Source organism: Monopterus albus, unplaced genomic scaffold (assembly GCF_001952655.1).
Source record: "Monopterus albus unplaced genomic scaffold, M_albus_1.0 scaffold48.1, whole genome shotgun sequence".
Lineage (NCBI taxonomy): Eukaryota > Metazoa > Chordata > Actinopteri > Synbranchiformes > Synbranchidae > Monopterus > Monopterus albus.
The window spans coordinates 30184-46066 of NW_018127928.1; the positions used below are offsets into that span (position 1 = coordinate 30184).

Sequence of the window (15883 nt, forward strand, 5' to 3'; positions counted from 1 at the left end):
TACACTCTAAGCTCACATGATGAAATGGAGACATGACTGGAATGTGGAATCTGGTTGTACAGATTTCAACACTTAAAGCACACTACATGCAGACACTTGCCACTGTGTGCGTGTGTTTAATCCTTGAAAAGGCTGCCAGTGACTGGTCCAAAAGTCGGATGTTTTCTCATTCGATCATTTCCTAGACACGCCTCTTTCTCCCTCCTCTGCCTCATTGGCCTCCTGTCTCTTCTTCACTTCCCATATGTCTGTCCGTCCGTCCACAATTTATTTTATAGTTGTCAGTAACTGCTTTGTCCTGGGAGAGGAAAAAGAAAGATGAGATAATTTAGTGAAAGATGTAAGCTCTGTCTGCTGTTCACCTTTTCTTACCCTCACCTCCTCCAGACACACATGCCCACAGCCTTGGGGTAGTACAGTTAAGGAGATGTGTAAAGTTTGTCTTTTTGAGAACCTTGAACAGAGAAACCAGACAAAGAAAGAACGAGAGGGGGAGGGAAGAAGACAACGCTGCAGCTTGATGAAGTGTTAGAGTAAAAGGTGTTTACAGCTACATGTGTGAGATCAGTCTCTGCCCCTTTCACTCTGTAGACTAGTCTTGACATTGAATTAGTTTTTCCCAGCAGAAATTGGGGGCACCTGACATAAAGCAGAAAGAGACAGACAGCAAAGGTATTAGCAGCCCATTAAAAGGCACTTAGAGCTGCAGTTTGGCAGCTCGCTTTCATTACCAATGGATACTACATTTTAAAAGGTGGCAGCTGCTCGCATTACATGGAGTCACAAAGATGAAAAGACAAACACGTCAAGATAAATGTGCAAGAAAGGGAAAAGTGGGAGGAGAATCAGATTTTACAACTGACCTGTTTTTAAGAGATAATCTTTTTTTTTTACATTATAAAGATGTCAGCAAAAATAACCTCTCTAGTGAATTTAAAGCAGAAAAACGAGCACAATGGCGTGTGTTAAAGTGTGTCAGTGCCAAGGCACTGGCTGCCATTTGTGATTCTACACTGAAGGCGCTTTAACCAGCAGCTCTCAGATCCTTCACTCCGCCCACAAGATACAATCCTTCCATTCTTGTATTTTTTCCTCATTCACTCCAGCAGGACATCTTTGAGCAGGACACACATTCATTCTGTTTTGGATAAGGACACAATACCAAAAACTGGAATTTTTAAACCTCCTTCTTTTCTTTTTTATTTAAACAATATATATGCATATCCTTTAGGGAGCAGGCTTTGGAATAAGCTCTCTCTTTATGATGCTTTTCAAAGGCTCAGACAGCCTGACAGAAAGGTTGACAGATTTAGAACGCAGCGAAGAAAAAACAGTGTAGTGAGAGACAGCTTTGCCCTGAAGGTTTCTGAGGAAGAAACAGGAGACAGATAAGGAGGCAGTGGGAGGGAAGAGCACAGCTGTTGTGTGAAGACAAGGGAAAATACAGATAAAGAAAGCAAGGAGGTGCACAAATGTGAAGGGCGAGGAGACGACAGTGAGGACGACCAAGGCTGAAGAGAAAAGGGAGATAAATGGGAGACTCAGCAAATAAAAGACTGAGTTTAAGGAATTATTCCAGTTGAAGGTCAAAAAAGACAAGGTGAAAACTGGTGAAGATAAAACTCTGAAACAAAGTGATTTAAAAGCAGTTATAAAATTAAGAGCAAGAATGGACACGCAAGAAAGGAAGGAAGACTTCCTCTGAAGAGACAGCACAATGAAAACAGAGCTGTGTTTGAAGAGGAGATTTCCTCATCATGATTTGTTCAGCTGATTTCCCAAATTCAAACAACCTGTGCCGGAACTTCGTCCCAGGATAGAATGAAGAGAGGAGCAAAGAGAAACCCGCTGAGTCTATGATACCTTCCCGCTCCTCCTTTCCCTCCTCTTCACCTCAGACTCCTCCACCTTCCTCTCCTTACTTTCTGTCACTTTACATCCTACTTTAAAATCACTAACTTCCTGCTTCTCTGTCCTGACACCTCCTCTCCTTTCTGCTACATCTCCTCACTATGTGGATACCAGCTTTGCTCCTATGGATGCTTAATCTCAGCTATTTGTGCTCTGGACAGGACTATACAGACTATTACGAAACTGGAGACATGGGCACCGAGGTGAGACATTAAATCTCTGTCATTTATAAAAATGTAGGCTTGGCCTGGAGATCTCCTTTCACTGCTTTTAGACTTTTATTAACTTCTACAGCTTGTCAATTTATATGCAATGATCACCAGATTTCAACCAAACCAAACACCTCTGGTTGGTTTGGACAAAACTGTGATCCTACACACCATCTTCCTCTTATTAACTAAAATATTGAGTGGCCACTTAAGTAGCATGGTCTGGTAAATGAAAATACAGGCTGAAGCTGGGTGTCATACCTGTGCCATACCTGTCTTGAGTACTGGCACTGCTGTAAATGGTGTCCAGTGGTTTTAAGGCATATATGAATCCATCTGTAATTTTTAGTGTGAAGACAAGAAAATGTTCTTCAGGCACTCCTAGACAGACCGAGGAGCAAGATTATTACAAGCCTTAATTTAGTCAGGCAGTTCAGTTAAAACACAAATCAGTTTTGACCTCACTGGGTCTTCACCTGGGTAGAAACAGCAAATCCAGATTCATACATGGTCATTTTTTTAGCCAATATGCCACACGTACTGCAAACACTGTGAAATAACTATCACAATGGGATCAAGGATCAATATCAAAACAAGAACAAAAGGGAATTCACAAGAACACTGCACGTGTCATCAGTGAAAATAATGTGACCCTATCAATAAGGATAATTATGATTATTTTAGAAAGAGATTAAAATATATTTCCTTATTCAAACCTATAAGAGCATCAAATTTAAATTTGCCTTCAGTTTCAAGCTCTGCTGAATTCTAACACAAGTTCTTCCGTGGAAGTCAGTCTGTGGTTAAGTTAAAGCTGCCAATTTGTTAGGAATCTCAGATAGCAGGAAGTCATGGTGGTATTTCTGTCATTTACCGATAGTGGCATCAGTTTACTACCACAATCTAGTTTCAGTTCTCATTCAACACTATTGAAATACACTGGAAAAGATCTTAAGTAATACAATCCTCTTGGAACTGAATGAATAAATTCCAAACATATAATTTTGGGCCATTTATCAACTTTTTAAAAAGATAAATTTAAACAAAATTATGTGTGTATTCATAAAAACAGCTTCAGACAGGAGATGATTATCTGGGAAGACAAACGGAGTAACAGAAGCATGTGTCTGTGTGCCAGCAGTATCTAATGATGGACACAACCCAGTGCACGGGACGAATGACTGGTTCATCATAACCTCATAGTCCTACAGCAATGACGGGAGATCACTTAACAACACAACAGAGCCAGAGGAAGAAAAAGAAGAAATCTGGGCAGGAAATGAGAGAAAGAAAGAATCCAACCTCCAGTGAATAGCTACAGCTGTCCATCCAAATTATGTAGAGATTCTCCAATATAGCAGAGTAATACTGGTTACTGGTAGAGACTGGCTTGCTTCAATAAGAGAGAAACTGTGGTTTGGGTTTGGTGTTATAGCAATTGTTAGGGTGCTCACACACAAAACTAAGATGTGAGCATGGTTACCATCAGTATGTTAGCTTCATCACTGTGAGCATGCTGGTGTTAGCATTCCATTCAAAGCACTACTATACAGCCTCACACAGCTACTACCATGGCTGTAGTCATTTATTTTTTAAGTATAATTCTTATTTGGGGAATGAATACAAAATGCAATATTTGACATCACAGGTGAGCTTAAGAAGAGAAATATAAAAAAATAAAGACACCTGAGAAACAAGCAGAAAGGGGAGGTCAAAATGTGTTAAGACAGATGAGGTAGTTGGAAAGAAACAAAACATGGGGGCGGAAAAATGAGAGTGAGAGAGAAAGAGATAAATGGGGAGGCTGATAACGCCACACAGATCAGGTTTCTGTTACCAGCTGTGCCAGTCTGCTCCTCCTGAGCCTGGGAAACCAAACAACCCATGAAGGAAGAACGAATGGGTGACACTCAAATGGCCAACTCTGAGTTGACGTTTAGTTCCCACATAAGACAGAGCTGCCTCTATTAACCAGTCTGTTACATAATTAACCTTTCATCTACTGTATCTCTACTCTGTCATCCATCATGCAAGCAAAAAAAAAATGGTTTATGGTTTCCAGGAAGCAGAGTTTCCTAGTCTATTACATAAATTTTTCATTGTGTAATAAACATACCAATGTGTGTGTTGGCTGAGTTGATAACCTCCACTCTGCCATTTACACAATTGACTAATGCTACATTTAAAGACTTAATTTAGAGGCTAAATCTGTCATTGAGGGCACATTGATGTTTACCAAACAAAATACTACCGATAAAGCAACCAATAGGATGTAAAAATATTTTTAAAATACAATATATGAAAATTTAAATCCAGAGGTAAACATCTTGCTCAATGGCACTGCAGCAGCAACACAGGTAGTTTCAAATTTTATCAGTTGCTTTGGATGAAGTTTTTTTTGTTGTGCAGACTAACTTGTACAAAATAGACCAACAAGAAAGACAAATAAGACTGAGAACAGAGAGACGAAGGGCCGCTGCAGCTTCCTTGTCAATGCAACACTGTGTGTGTGTGTGGGGGTGAGGAGAGGACACACAAACCCATAATTACTAACAGTAGCCAACAGCAACATGTTACAACACATTGGTAGCTGAGGTATTCACTGTTTACCCAGGTAGAACCAGCAAACTTGCTGCCTTAAATTCTGCAGCAACTAGTTTCCATCCAAAAACAACTCCAAACAAACCTCTCTTGATTCTTACACTTCAAATTAAAAAAATATGTTTTTTTAGTTATTTATTTTACCCAGGTAGAACCAGCAAACTTGCTGCCTTAAATTCTGCAGCAACTAGTTTCCATCCAAAAACAACTCCAAACAAACCTCTCTTGATTCTTACACTTCAAATTATAAAAGTATGTTTTTTTTAGTTATTTATATTATAATTATATTATATAACCAAAAGCAGGATATCTTCCCATCTTGGAGGTGCTATCTATCAATACAAAGCAGTGCAAGTGTACTATGAGAAAATTGTATGTAATTAAAGTCACATTTGTGCACTGTCTTCCAGGCTCCAGTGTTGTCAGATGACTGGTCCAGTTTGAAGACAGTAACGAGTGTGGATCAGCTATTACAATTTCTATACCCTGAATACAGTTTGCTTCAGCACTGCCTGAGGAAGAAATCGTGGCATGCCTCCTCTTCCCCCTCTGTTTCCACCTCTTCAGCAAACCCTTTTGTCCACTCCAAGGATGAGGATCTGTGGGGTCAGCTGAGGGAGGAGGCTCTTTACAAAGTCGACGGGACTTTAGGAGGTAACCACGAGACGCTTCTGAAAAACTGAGTTCCAAACTGTTGATTTAGATGAAAAGTAGACAGATGGTATTGGAGACAACATTTAGGTTAGCTCTATGGAGCAAGCCTCAAAAGAATCAAGCCCATACTGAAAAGGTTTGAGATATTTCTTTTTAAATAAAGAAAACAATCAGATTTATGAAACCATATACACTACCAGATCACTGTCATACCTCCTGATCTTTTTAAACCTTTACAATTTTTAAAGATAACTTCATCAGGTCAGTCCGCAGTATTTTAAAATGTTACAGCAAAGTGCCAAAATGCTCCAAAATCAAAGACTGAGAAATTGTGCTTGAAGTATCATGTTTAAAGTAACAGGTAAAGAAGATCGGAAATGTTAAAATGATCTCAAAATAACAGATAATTAAGACCCTTTCTTACATTCAGATGCAGTCTCAACAAACAGAACCCAGGTACTAATCAGTCATGTTTTCAGTCATCCTAGAGGAGATCCAGCGCACCTCCTGTCAGCCTAGAGAGGTGTGTGTTGAGGTCACCAAAGAATACCCAGAATCCACCAGTCAATTCTACCTCCCTCGCTGTGTGGCGCTGCACAGGTGTGGTGGATGCTGTACCAACGAGGCCTTTTACTGCACAAACACAAGTCACACACTTGTCAACAAGACAGTAAGTGATGCAGCTCTTTTAACACTCTGCTCCATTACAGGAGTGTGCTGGTATTTTCTGCTCTTACATGTCAAAATGCAGGACCCAATCTTTCCAGTTATGTAATAAGCTCACTCTATGACAACCCACCCTTCTGCAGTGGGACACCCTTTGGCTGAACACAGCCATCAAGTTAGTGCAATGTCATGTACAGTTGCACAATCTTGCAACAACTTCTACACATCAGCTGAAACACTCCTAACTAGTAATCCTGTAATGACAGCAGCAGGAAAAAAAAGACAAGGAAATGACTAAAATTACTGGTTTCTTATGCACAGTTTTGTACACACCTCTGACTTTTACCCTTCTTCCTGTCAGCTGATGGAACTGTCCCCGCCTAGGATGGATCGCTCCGTCATCATGGTAACATTCATCAACCACACTTCATGCGAATGTTTCTCCAAAAGGCCACTTCACTCCATCATAAGACGAGCCACAAAGGATCACCTGTGAGTGAGAGCAAAGAGACACGTGTGTGCATCTACAAGCATTTATTAGTTGTTGTTTATAATATATGTGTGTGTGTGTGTGTGTAGGTGCTCCCCTCCTGAAGTTCCCTGTGCTTCGGGGTCATTATGGGATCCAGTGAACTGCATGTGTGTCTCTACAGATGCCATAAACTACTCTGAGAGAGAGACAGGTAAATTATGCTAAATAATCAGTCAGTAACATTACATACATCCTCAACAAAGGGGTGAGACAGGAAGTCAAACAAGAAGATGCAAAATCATGTTTCATTACACAAAAATATTTATGCCATGTGTAAAACACTGCAGTCAGACACACTGTGGATTCATGAACATCTGACACAAGAGAAACAAACACCAGGTGATTTCACAGTTGGAAATGGAAAGACCCTGCTGCAGGGTTTAATGGGAGTGACAACCTCAACCCTAGGCAGTGTGAGTGCCCTGCCATATGAGCAGACTCCAGAAGCTAGACAGTTCACCCATGAGGGGCTTTGTACTGAAAAGACGTGCTTTTTTTTTCTTAAGGCTCTGAACCAGAATGCAGTGTCATCCAAAAATGTGTCTGCACTTTGAGCAGCTTCTGGGATGTGGCCCAGATTTCATTAGACTTTTTTTTCACAAAACATCCACTACCAGAACCAAATGATGATCATGCCTGGGCAGCAAATATGATGAATGTTTATTTAACTGTAACATGAGAAGTGAAATTATCTTTGTGGTGTTTTACTTGTAGAATCACGTACACCTAGTGTATCATCTCCAGATACTTTTTATTTTTCTAAAAATAAACTGCGTATACCACTTGTTTTAAAGAATAGATTGAAAACAGGGAGAATCTAAACAATTAGAAATACAAACTCATTTCGGAGCTTTCCTGGGAACTCTGCTTAAACAAGGATCTAAAAAACATAATGCCAACCTCTTTGACACTTGAAGCACTGATGCTGTAGCTGCTTGCCCTATTGACAAGACAGTCATCTACAAAAGCCACAATGCTAATATGACTAAAAAAAACTAAATGAACAAAATAAAGTCAAAACAAAGCTGTAAAATCTACTAAATACCTTCCCCCCCTTCTTCTCCGTGTGACTTCCAGAGGCACTGGACTCAGGTCTGCTGGCTCTCTGTGGGCCCAACAAGGTTCTGCAAGAGTCAACCTGTGAGTGTGCCTGTCGAAATGGACTCACTGAGGACAGCTGCGACCCAGGCTGGAAACTGGACCACAACACCTGTATGAAGGGTTTACATGCCCGTCAATCATTCATCATTTAGTGTTTGAAACTTTTCTAAAGCTACCTCTGGCCTACACCAGATTCCTAAGTAAAGGTTGTCAGTCTGAGACCAGCTGAGCAAGACAAAAGGATCAAACAAAATAGAAGGAAGACAGGAAGCTTGTGCAGATATCTAACAAGTATAAACATGATGATCAAATATTTAGCCCAACCATGCTATCAGTCGTGTCAAATACCTGATCAAGTTTGGCTTTAATTCATGTAATTACCTGTGTTTTTGTTTCTCTCCCTGTTTATGTTCATCTTCCCTCAGGTGAATGTCAGTGTGAAGGTCAAGGTGAGGGGAAGTGGTGCCCCTCGGGCCAGCGGTGGGATGAAGACCTGTGTGGCTGTGTGTGTGCTGCAGACTGCCCCGGAAATCAGCCCCTCAACCCTGACACCTGCCTGTGTCAGTGCAGAGAGTCTCCACAGTCATGTCTACGGCAGGGCAAGAGGTTCAACTTCAGCACCTGCAGGTAGGCAGCCAGGGGTCTGTGCTTGGCCTGGTCTCAATTCTAGAGCCAACCCTTGTTAGGTGTCCAGTAGCAAAACACTGAATTTCTCAGCTCTGCCCTCTGACCTTCCTGTGGAGAGGGATAGAATGTCTCACTTTTGGCATGAAGTTATCCCGAGACACCACACTTTGAGTCTCTGCCACCTTTAAGAACCTCTATTCTAAGTCAAAAAATAAATGTGATTATTTTGCTTCTTCTAATCAAATACTTCATTGTAAACTTTATTAATTATACGTTTCAATTATAGCAGCTGGAATTTATTGTTGCACTGTGTGCACTTGTAACACAAACCACAATCAGTCAAGAATGCAAGTGTCAAAGTGTCAAAATATTTAGTAATTAATTCTGTTATTGCCTCTAAATGACCGAGAACACCCACCTCCACTCAGTTATACTTGTATATTACAGTATAACTGGCTGACTATTTCTAAGATGGCATCGAATTCTGGTTTCCAAAACTGCATAGCAACAATTCTTTGAAGTTGCTCATTCCTCTTTTTGTATTTCCACAGCTGCATACAAGAAAATATCCATCACATGATGTAAACTCACAGTTCTAGACATGATGTCCATAATATGAACACTATGATTACATTCTCACTGCAATACATAAAATCAATGATTATGTTATCCATTCAACTCCTCATAAAGAGTTTGAGAGAATAAAATAAGTTAGTGGCCATGGAGGTGATATAACATTGACTAAAGGGCCAAAGCCCTGAGCTCTTGCACAGCAATGATTATGGTGAGTACATAGAGGGGGAGAAAGCAGGCAGGCCCTTGATGGACATGTCATACATTCCAACATCACAAAAAGAAAAACTTTATTATTTTGGGTTCACAATTCCATACAATCTTTTATGCACACGGGGCATCCTAAGCATTTAACCATAGTCTCAGCTCTGTGTGCGAGTTTTTGCGTAATACCCCGCATGTGCATTGCTGTTCCCACAGCCAGCATGCAAGAGACAGACAGAGACCGGGTTAAATTAATGACAGTGAGTAGAGCAGCCATCAGACAGGCTGGCAGGCTCAGAGACATAAGAAGTGACAGGCACAAAATAAACATTTGTGCAGCCATTAGCTTTGATATGAGTGATCTGTCATTGTGGCTTTACACATGATGACACACAAATGCCCTTTGATGACAGAGTTTCAAAAACATTTCAGCTAAAGAAGCCTGATATAAATAGGATCTTTACTCAAACTAGGAGTAACAATTTCAAGGACAGAGATACTTCATAAAATATCCAGATGCTTCCACTTCTTGTACACTTTATTGTGTGGTAGATTTAATTTTAAATGGATAAAACTGATTATTGACTATAGATTGGCAAAATAGCAATGATGACAAAACACAGTAAAGTATGCAAAAAAGTGAAGAGGTCTGAATACTTTTAGAAGCAACTGTAACGTTATGTCTGTTCATAAAATCAGCAAATAATGCGAGCTAGCTGTGAATAATTAGATACTACTACTTCGTCACTCATTTTAATACTCTAAAAACACATATTTCTCCATGAATGTACTTATAAAGAAAACAGAGTAATAACTGTTAGCCCTATGTAAATGCAGCTAAGTTAAAAATGTGGTGGTTATGCTACAGGCTTGAAATGCTATAGTTAGTTAAGCCTTATTTAGATAAGACGTCTTGATGAGATCAAGAGCAACCTTTAATACATTTCTAGCTGGGTTAGTAGGTGCAGAGAATTTAGGATGACATTATGCAAACTTATATGGATTTATATGAATAGCTGGTGCAACCCAATCCAGCTCTTCCACATCTGGTCACAGCAGGTGATACACAGAAGGCCATACACCTACTGTGATTTTGAAGAGGAGAGTTCCCAGAATTTGGCCTTAGACCTTGTCTCTGGAGAAATACTTTGTCTTTCTCTCACACAGAATCTTTTGATGCAGGCACAAACAGAACTTGGACCAAGATTTATCCAGAATGGATGTGGAGAACTGAATAATCAACAGTATGTCTGCTAAGAGAATAATGTTCCTTTTATCTTCTATTTATTTCTCCTCTGTTGCTCCTCTCAACCTCACCATTCACTCAAACATTTTCCTCCTTTTGCTACTTTCTTTTCCTGTCTCTCCACTCACATTCTCTTCTTTTATTTTTATCTTTTTTCTACTTCACCTACCACTTTCCATTTTCCCTTTTTCTCCCTCCTCTTTGCGTCTAGTTGTTACAGGTTGCCTTGCAGAAAGCCCAGGCGTGTGTGCGCAGCTGGGTTTTACTACAGCCACCAAGTCTGTCAGTGCATCCCCAGCTACATGAGGCCTGAGTGGAACTAACCAATCACAGGAAGACAGAGGTGATGCCACTAGAAGATGCCACTATTTATTGTCCTATAAGGCTAGAAACTTTTTAGCTGAAAACAATGGGCCAAACCTGTGGAAGTGCCTCTTGAACAGAGTGCAGGAAGCTGTAATTACATTTTTACATGTACTGGATTACAGCAGACTACAAACAACACTTGGAGGAGTATTACTAATGCTGTCAGTGCTCCGACAGTCTTCCTAAAAAGCTCGAGACGACAGAGGAGGGTGGGAGTGCTTTCCAATGAAACACCCATAACACACACGTGTATGCAAATCCAGTCACTGTAAAAGGAGAGGAAATGAGGAAGGACACATGACACCCTCAGACTCTGTCCGACTGTGGCCATGTGTTGGCCTTCTTCCCAACACTAATAACATGATCCTGATTGGAAACAACCAGTCACACATGAAGACCACCTAAAGGAAAGACCGCGTAGGTGGGATGGATCAATGAGACTGAGCCAGCGCTCATCCCTGTTGCAAAGTGTTTGAACAAGAAAACCTGCTAGAGGCACTGCTCATGCCTGTGTAAAATGGAAAGTGGAATAAGATAACAGACCGGAGTCCATGCTTTTTTCAAGACTAAATAACTAAACAACACACTAAGGTGACAGCCCTGAGTCATGAGATATTTCAGAGGTTGAAGGATTTAGCTTGCAGAAAGCATGTAAAGTGATATTGCTGGGGCCTTATATTCCATCTTGTAGTACAGGTGAAATGGTGACACCATCTTTTGGTTGTCCATTCAGAGCACCGCAGGCTATTTCCAACACCAGATTTTAATTATAGTGAAGATTGTGTCTACACTTAAAAAAAATGGAGTACTGCAGTTTTTTTTTTAGGCTAATAACAAAAACGTTTCTTACATAATAGTCTTGGTTGGTGTAGCTTTCCTCAGCAGAGCAGAGGTTTCATTCGGACCCTGATTAATTGAATGCTAAGTTTAAATATTCCCAAAACACTACATCCTCTAGTTTCTACTTGCCTCTGCTACAGTGCTGCTCTTTGAAATTTTCTCTCATATTTGGCTGAATTGAATCACAATGGATGGTAATACTTGGTTAAAGTCCTACTTATAATTTAACTTTACAAATTCTAAGTAATGTCATTAGTAAATATTTAAATCTTTGTCATATTTAAAATACAGATAGAGGAATGAGTGGTTTTAAAATACTGTATTTAAATCACTATCATAACAAAATGTTTTGGACTGAAACCATTTACATGCCTTTTTTACTACAGGAGTTTTAATTATTATAAAAAAAGTGAATTATGTAGTTATTGTCCGTATTGCCTGCACTGCAAACGCTTCATTTTAGCAGACCGTTTATACACCGGAACTTTAAAAATTTTGGATTTTCAGTTTCAAAAATACAGTTAGAGTTAAGATGTAGATTCATTGGAGTGTAGAAATGATAGTGTTTGTAGCATATGGATGTAGAGAGAAACTATTTTATGATGCTATGATTCAATATTTAAAGTAGTGAAGAACTGATTAAAAGCCTTGTCAGACTGACATGTTTGTGTTCGTTTTGCTGTGCTGAATTCTAAGACATTTTTGAGGCATTACTGGTGGTGACAACTGGTAAAGAATATATTTACATTTCAAGTATGTTAATAATGCTACATTCCCATCGACAAAAACAGGATTATACAAATACTGAGGTCATTAACTCAAATATTCTTTTTTTCTATAGCCAATAATCAGATTCAGTGAAATGTTTACATTTTCTTTTTTTTTTTAACATTTTTAATTTTTGTCATTAAAGTGACAATACGTAAAATTTGTTAACCTATGGGATACAGTGCTAAACAACTGTTTAGCATTTAAGTAATTAAAATGCTAAGTTGCTATCACAGTAACACAAGTGGAGAAGAGTCAAAGTCTGCTAAGTACCTCAGTAATGCAAGGTATGTATCGTTTACCTAGTTGACTGCAGCAGCTAAACCTCTGAATATACTGTATTTGAGGGAGCAGTGATACGGTGATGTATTTTAATTACTACAATTGAAACTTTGCTTTTATAAAAAGATCAATTTGTTACTTTTTCCTCTGGAAAAGTTACATAATTTAACTGTTAGATTTCCTGTAACTTTTACCTCCCTGGTCTGATGCCAGGTACCATGAGTATATTTCAATGGAGCATACTAAAATTTGTGGTTTTTAGTAATAATAATGTATCACTGTGGACTTTAATACCTCTGCATGCCCGCCAACACACACTAATACAAGTTCAAAATGTGTCACTGCTCCTTTAAAAAGCCCACTGCATGTTCACTCTCCAGCAGCTAGAAGGTGAAATGCATGTGACATTGCTCATGTTTCAGTAAAAAGAACCTGCTCCCCTCAGCACACACCTGTGCATAGGAACTTGACTCATGTGGTCTCTCATTCCTTCTCCCTCCTCTTCAGCTGCCTCCATCTGTCTGCAACTTCTACAATAAACAATACTGACTAAGATGCAAAACAAAGAGATCGCCTTTCTGTCTGGCCCCTCTGTCTGCCTCACTGCTTGTCAGCATAATTAGCCAATTATAGTACATGATTATAATGACTAATGGGGAACAGTACTTGCTAACATCAAACACAAAGCCTCAGCTACATAAAACAAATTTAATTTTGTACAACTGTGTTGTATAAAGAAACTGACAGACTCAGCAGGGTTGTTTACTTTGGCTGCTCTACTGACAGCAGCAGGCATTAAATGAACTAATTTCATACATTAATACGGTATGCTATTATTTAGATGTTGCCAGAAAATTACCTTGAAATGTCCAGAGAGTTTCAGGCAGAGTATCTGAGGCTGGAGGCTAGCTGGAGGAAATCCAGGTCTTCTGAGTGCAGCTGTGGGTTTGGCTCTTTTTCAAATCAGAACAATCATTAACAAGCACGTTTTCGGACATAATTGAGAATCATGGAATTGAATGAAGATGCATATGTACAGTACATTCACAGTGACCGCTGCCGTTCCTTTTTTCACTGACCAAAGACAAAGAAACACGGGTTTTGTTCATTTACTTGACTTTTGTTCTGTTGTCTGGCCGATAAATATTCTCATCAGGTTTGTGTCAGATTTCAGAGATCTTCAATCTCCACACAGTGAAAATCAAACATTCCAAATACAGCAAGAAAAGGCAAAATAAACCTCTGAGTGGAGGGTGACTGTGCTCTTGATTGGCAGCCGTTTCTCTGCTTCTACTTCAATTAAGGGCAGGAAGCTTCTTTTTTAGATGTATTTTGAAAACCAGACCTGTTTAAGATTTTTCATGTTGGCATGTAAAACTGCCAGCGCCAAACATTACTCTCTTATCCATTTCACTAATGCATTTTATTTCCTGTGGAATAAAACACTCACTTCTCCGATACTGTGGCAAGCTCAATAGAAAAGATGCCATTTGAAATAAGCTTTATTATTTCTTCAAGAAGAAAATATAAACCCAGCTTCAACACCCCTTATATAATAACCCACTGAAACTCTTCAAATATTTACAAAGGATAGAAAATAAAAAATAAATATAGCCTGCTGAGGCCCATTAAAGACTGCTATGGCCTCCCAGCAACACTTGCAACTGGGGACATTTGTGACTTGCCCCGTTTGTTTTTGTGAAGGAATCCGAAAAGATAACATTTACCCTAAAATGGAAATCGTAATGATTCTGTGGCCTTTGATAGCTCAATGAAGAAAATGAAAAATCCGTTTAAATGAGAAAATATGAAATGCTCCACTTAAAGCATAAACATAACATGATCAGTGACAGAATCCAGCTAAATATTAGTGAGATACTGGCACATGTTGTGACTGGTAAAGAAATTCTGCTTGATGGATGTGACCTGAAGTGAAGACATTTGTTGAGTTTGTGCAGCAATAAATGCAGCAGAGCAGCTCTTTACAGAGGAATTCACCTGCTGAAGACTGGTGCACACTGACCCCTACTGGCTACTCATGATCAGAGCAGGCAGCACAGACCTACTCAAGGGGAATTTTATACAAGAAATACAATTATGCTTAAAAACTTTCCAAAAAGAAAAGACTAATACAGCAACATTACAGCTTTCAAAATTTAGACTCAGTCTACAAAGTTCGAAATATTAGAATGTTAAAATAGCATGACTCTTACCTGCTTCATTCATTGTACAACCTCTATCACATCGAGAGATTAAGCAGAGAAAAATAACTGATAAATCTTATGAGAAGAGTGCAAAAAGCAAACAATGTAATTTTATGGCTTACTTATATGGAATAAATGTGTCTCCGATAGCAGGAACAGCTTTGTAAGTTTTTTTTTTTTTTTTCACAGCTTTGAGACTCCAGTCTTTAAGCCACAATGCTTAATCGCCATACCAGGTGAAGCAGCTGGAAGCAGCATGGCAGTTCCAGAGCAGGCACTTCAGTACTAGCTGATCCAATAACAGTCTGACTGGGATTCAGTTCAGTAGTCTTTTTACTGATAGGCTATTTGAAGTCTTCTGGTTGCTCCCAGACCTTGCATTACAGACACATGCTACAGCAAATGCCAGGTAACCCTTTCATTTATTGTCTCTTCTTCTGACGCATGAGTCTTTGCCCAAAATAACGAACAGGTCATTAAGAGAGAAATTATTTGAGGAACAGTCCATTCAGAGACTCCATGCAGACCCACGTGTCATCTTATTATGCAGCCAATATCTCGGTCCGCTTTGACGTAAGCAGACACATTCAGCTGTTGCCTGAAACAGAAAAAAACAAACTTGACTTCTGTGCTTGCATCATTTCTGACCAGAATACAAAATAATATTTAGTTCTGGAAATTTAAGTGTGACATCATTGTCTTGTATTTGGTCCAGTGATATTTTTGAACATTTTCATAATAAACTCTTCACACTCACCCTCATCATCGGAGTCGAATCCAAAAGGGTTGGAGCACTTCTGCAGCTGGAGATGACTCTGCAGCTCCTCGGCACTGGGGAAAGTAGCGAAACAGCTGGCACATCGTTGCCTCTGCAGAGCTGTAATAACCGAGGCCTGCTCAGGATGAGGACACCTCTGAGTCCACTGGGAATCAAATATCTTCCTACGTTTTGGCATGGTGATGAACTTCTCATCAAGGTATGCTGTAGGTGGGAGACGCATGTATGGCCTCTTACTGTATGTGGCAAGAGTGTCCATACACACCGTTGATTTTTTATCCCCGCTTTCAGCTTCTCCGTTCCGTATTAGAGAGTAAGTAG

At 39.6% G+C, this 15883-nt stretch overlaps 2 protein-coding genes across 3 annotated transcripts; one reads left to right on the forward strand and one right to left on the reverse strand.

Annotated features, from left to right (window-relative positions):
- The first annotated feature begins 1096 nt into the window (after positions 1–1096).
- LOC109960490 (vascular endothelial growth factor C-like) lies at positions 1097–13113 on the forward strand. Of its 2 annotated transcripts, XM_020600636.1 has the most exons (9): positions 1097–2114; positions 5132–5375; positions 5855–6045; positions 6403–6533; positions 6621–6724; positions 7651–7785; positions 8100–8301; positions 10261–10322; positions 10536–10621. In XM_020600636.1, the coding sequence occupies exons 1-8, from the start codon at positions 2013–2015 to the stop codon at positions 10310–10312; spliced, it is 1161 nt and encodes a 386-aa protein (XP_020456292.1). In that variant the 5' UTR covers positions 1097–2012; the 3' UTR covers positions 10313–10322; positions 10536–10621. The 2 variants fall into 2 exon arrangements, with proteins under 2 accessions (XP_020456292.1, XP_020456291.1); XM_020600635.1 differs by lacking the exon at positions 10261–10322 and having other exon boundaries at positions 10536–13113.
- Positions 13114–15099: 1986 nt separating this feature from the next.
- LOC109960492 (zinc finger protein 654-like) lies at positions 15100–15877 on the reverse strand. The gene is made up of 2 exons (XM_020600637.1): positions 15542–15877; positions 15100–15382 (listed from the first exon to the last, which is right to left on the reverse strand). The coding sequence occupies exons 1-2, from the start codon at positions 15819–15821 to the stop codon at positions 15372–15374; spliced, it is 291 nt and encodes a 96-aa protein (XP_020456293.1). The 5' UTR covers positions 15822–15877; the 3' UTR covers positions 15100–15371.
- Between the last annotated feature and the right edge of the window lie 6 nt (positions 15878–15883).

Coding starts and splice junctions, on each gene's coding strand:
- LOC109960490 (XM_020600635.1), top strand. CDS start 2,013: ATGTGGATACCAGCTTTGCTCCTATGGATGCTTAATCTCAGCTATTTG. Junction 2,115..5,131: donor CTGGAGACATGGGCACCGAG/GTGAGACATTAA, acceptor ACTGTCTTCCAG/GCTCCAGTGTTGTCAGATGA. Junction 6,534..6,620: donor CGAGCCACAAAGGATCACCT/GTGAGTGAGAGC, acceptor GTGTGTGTGTAG/GTGCTCCCCTCCTGAAGTTC.
- LOC109960492 (XM_020600637.1), bottom strand. CDS start 15,821: ATGGACACTCTTGCCACATACAGTAAGAGGCCATACATGCGTCTCCCA.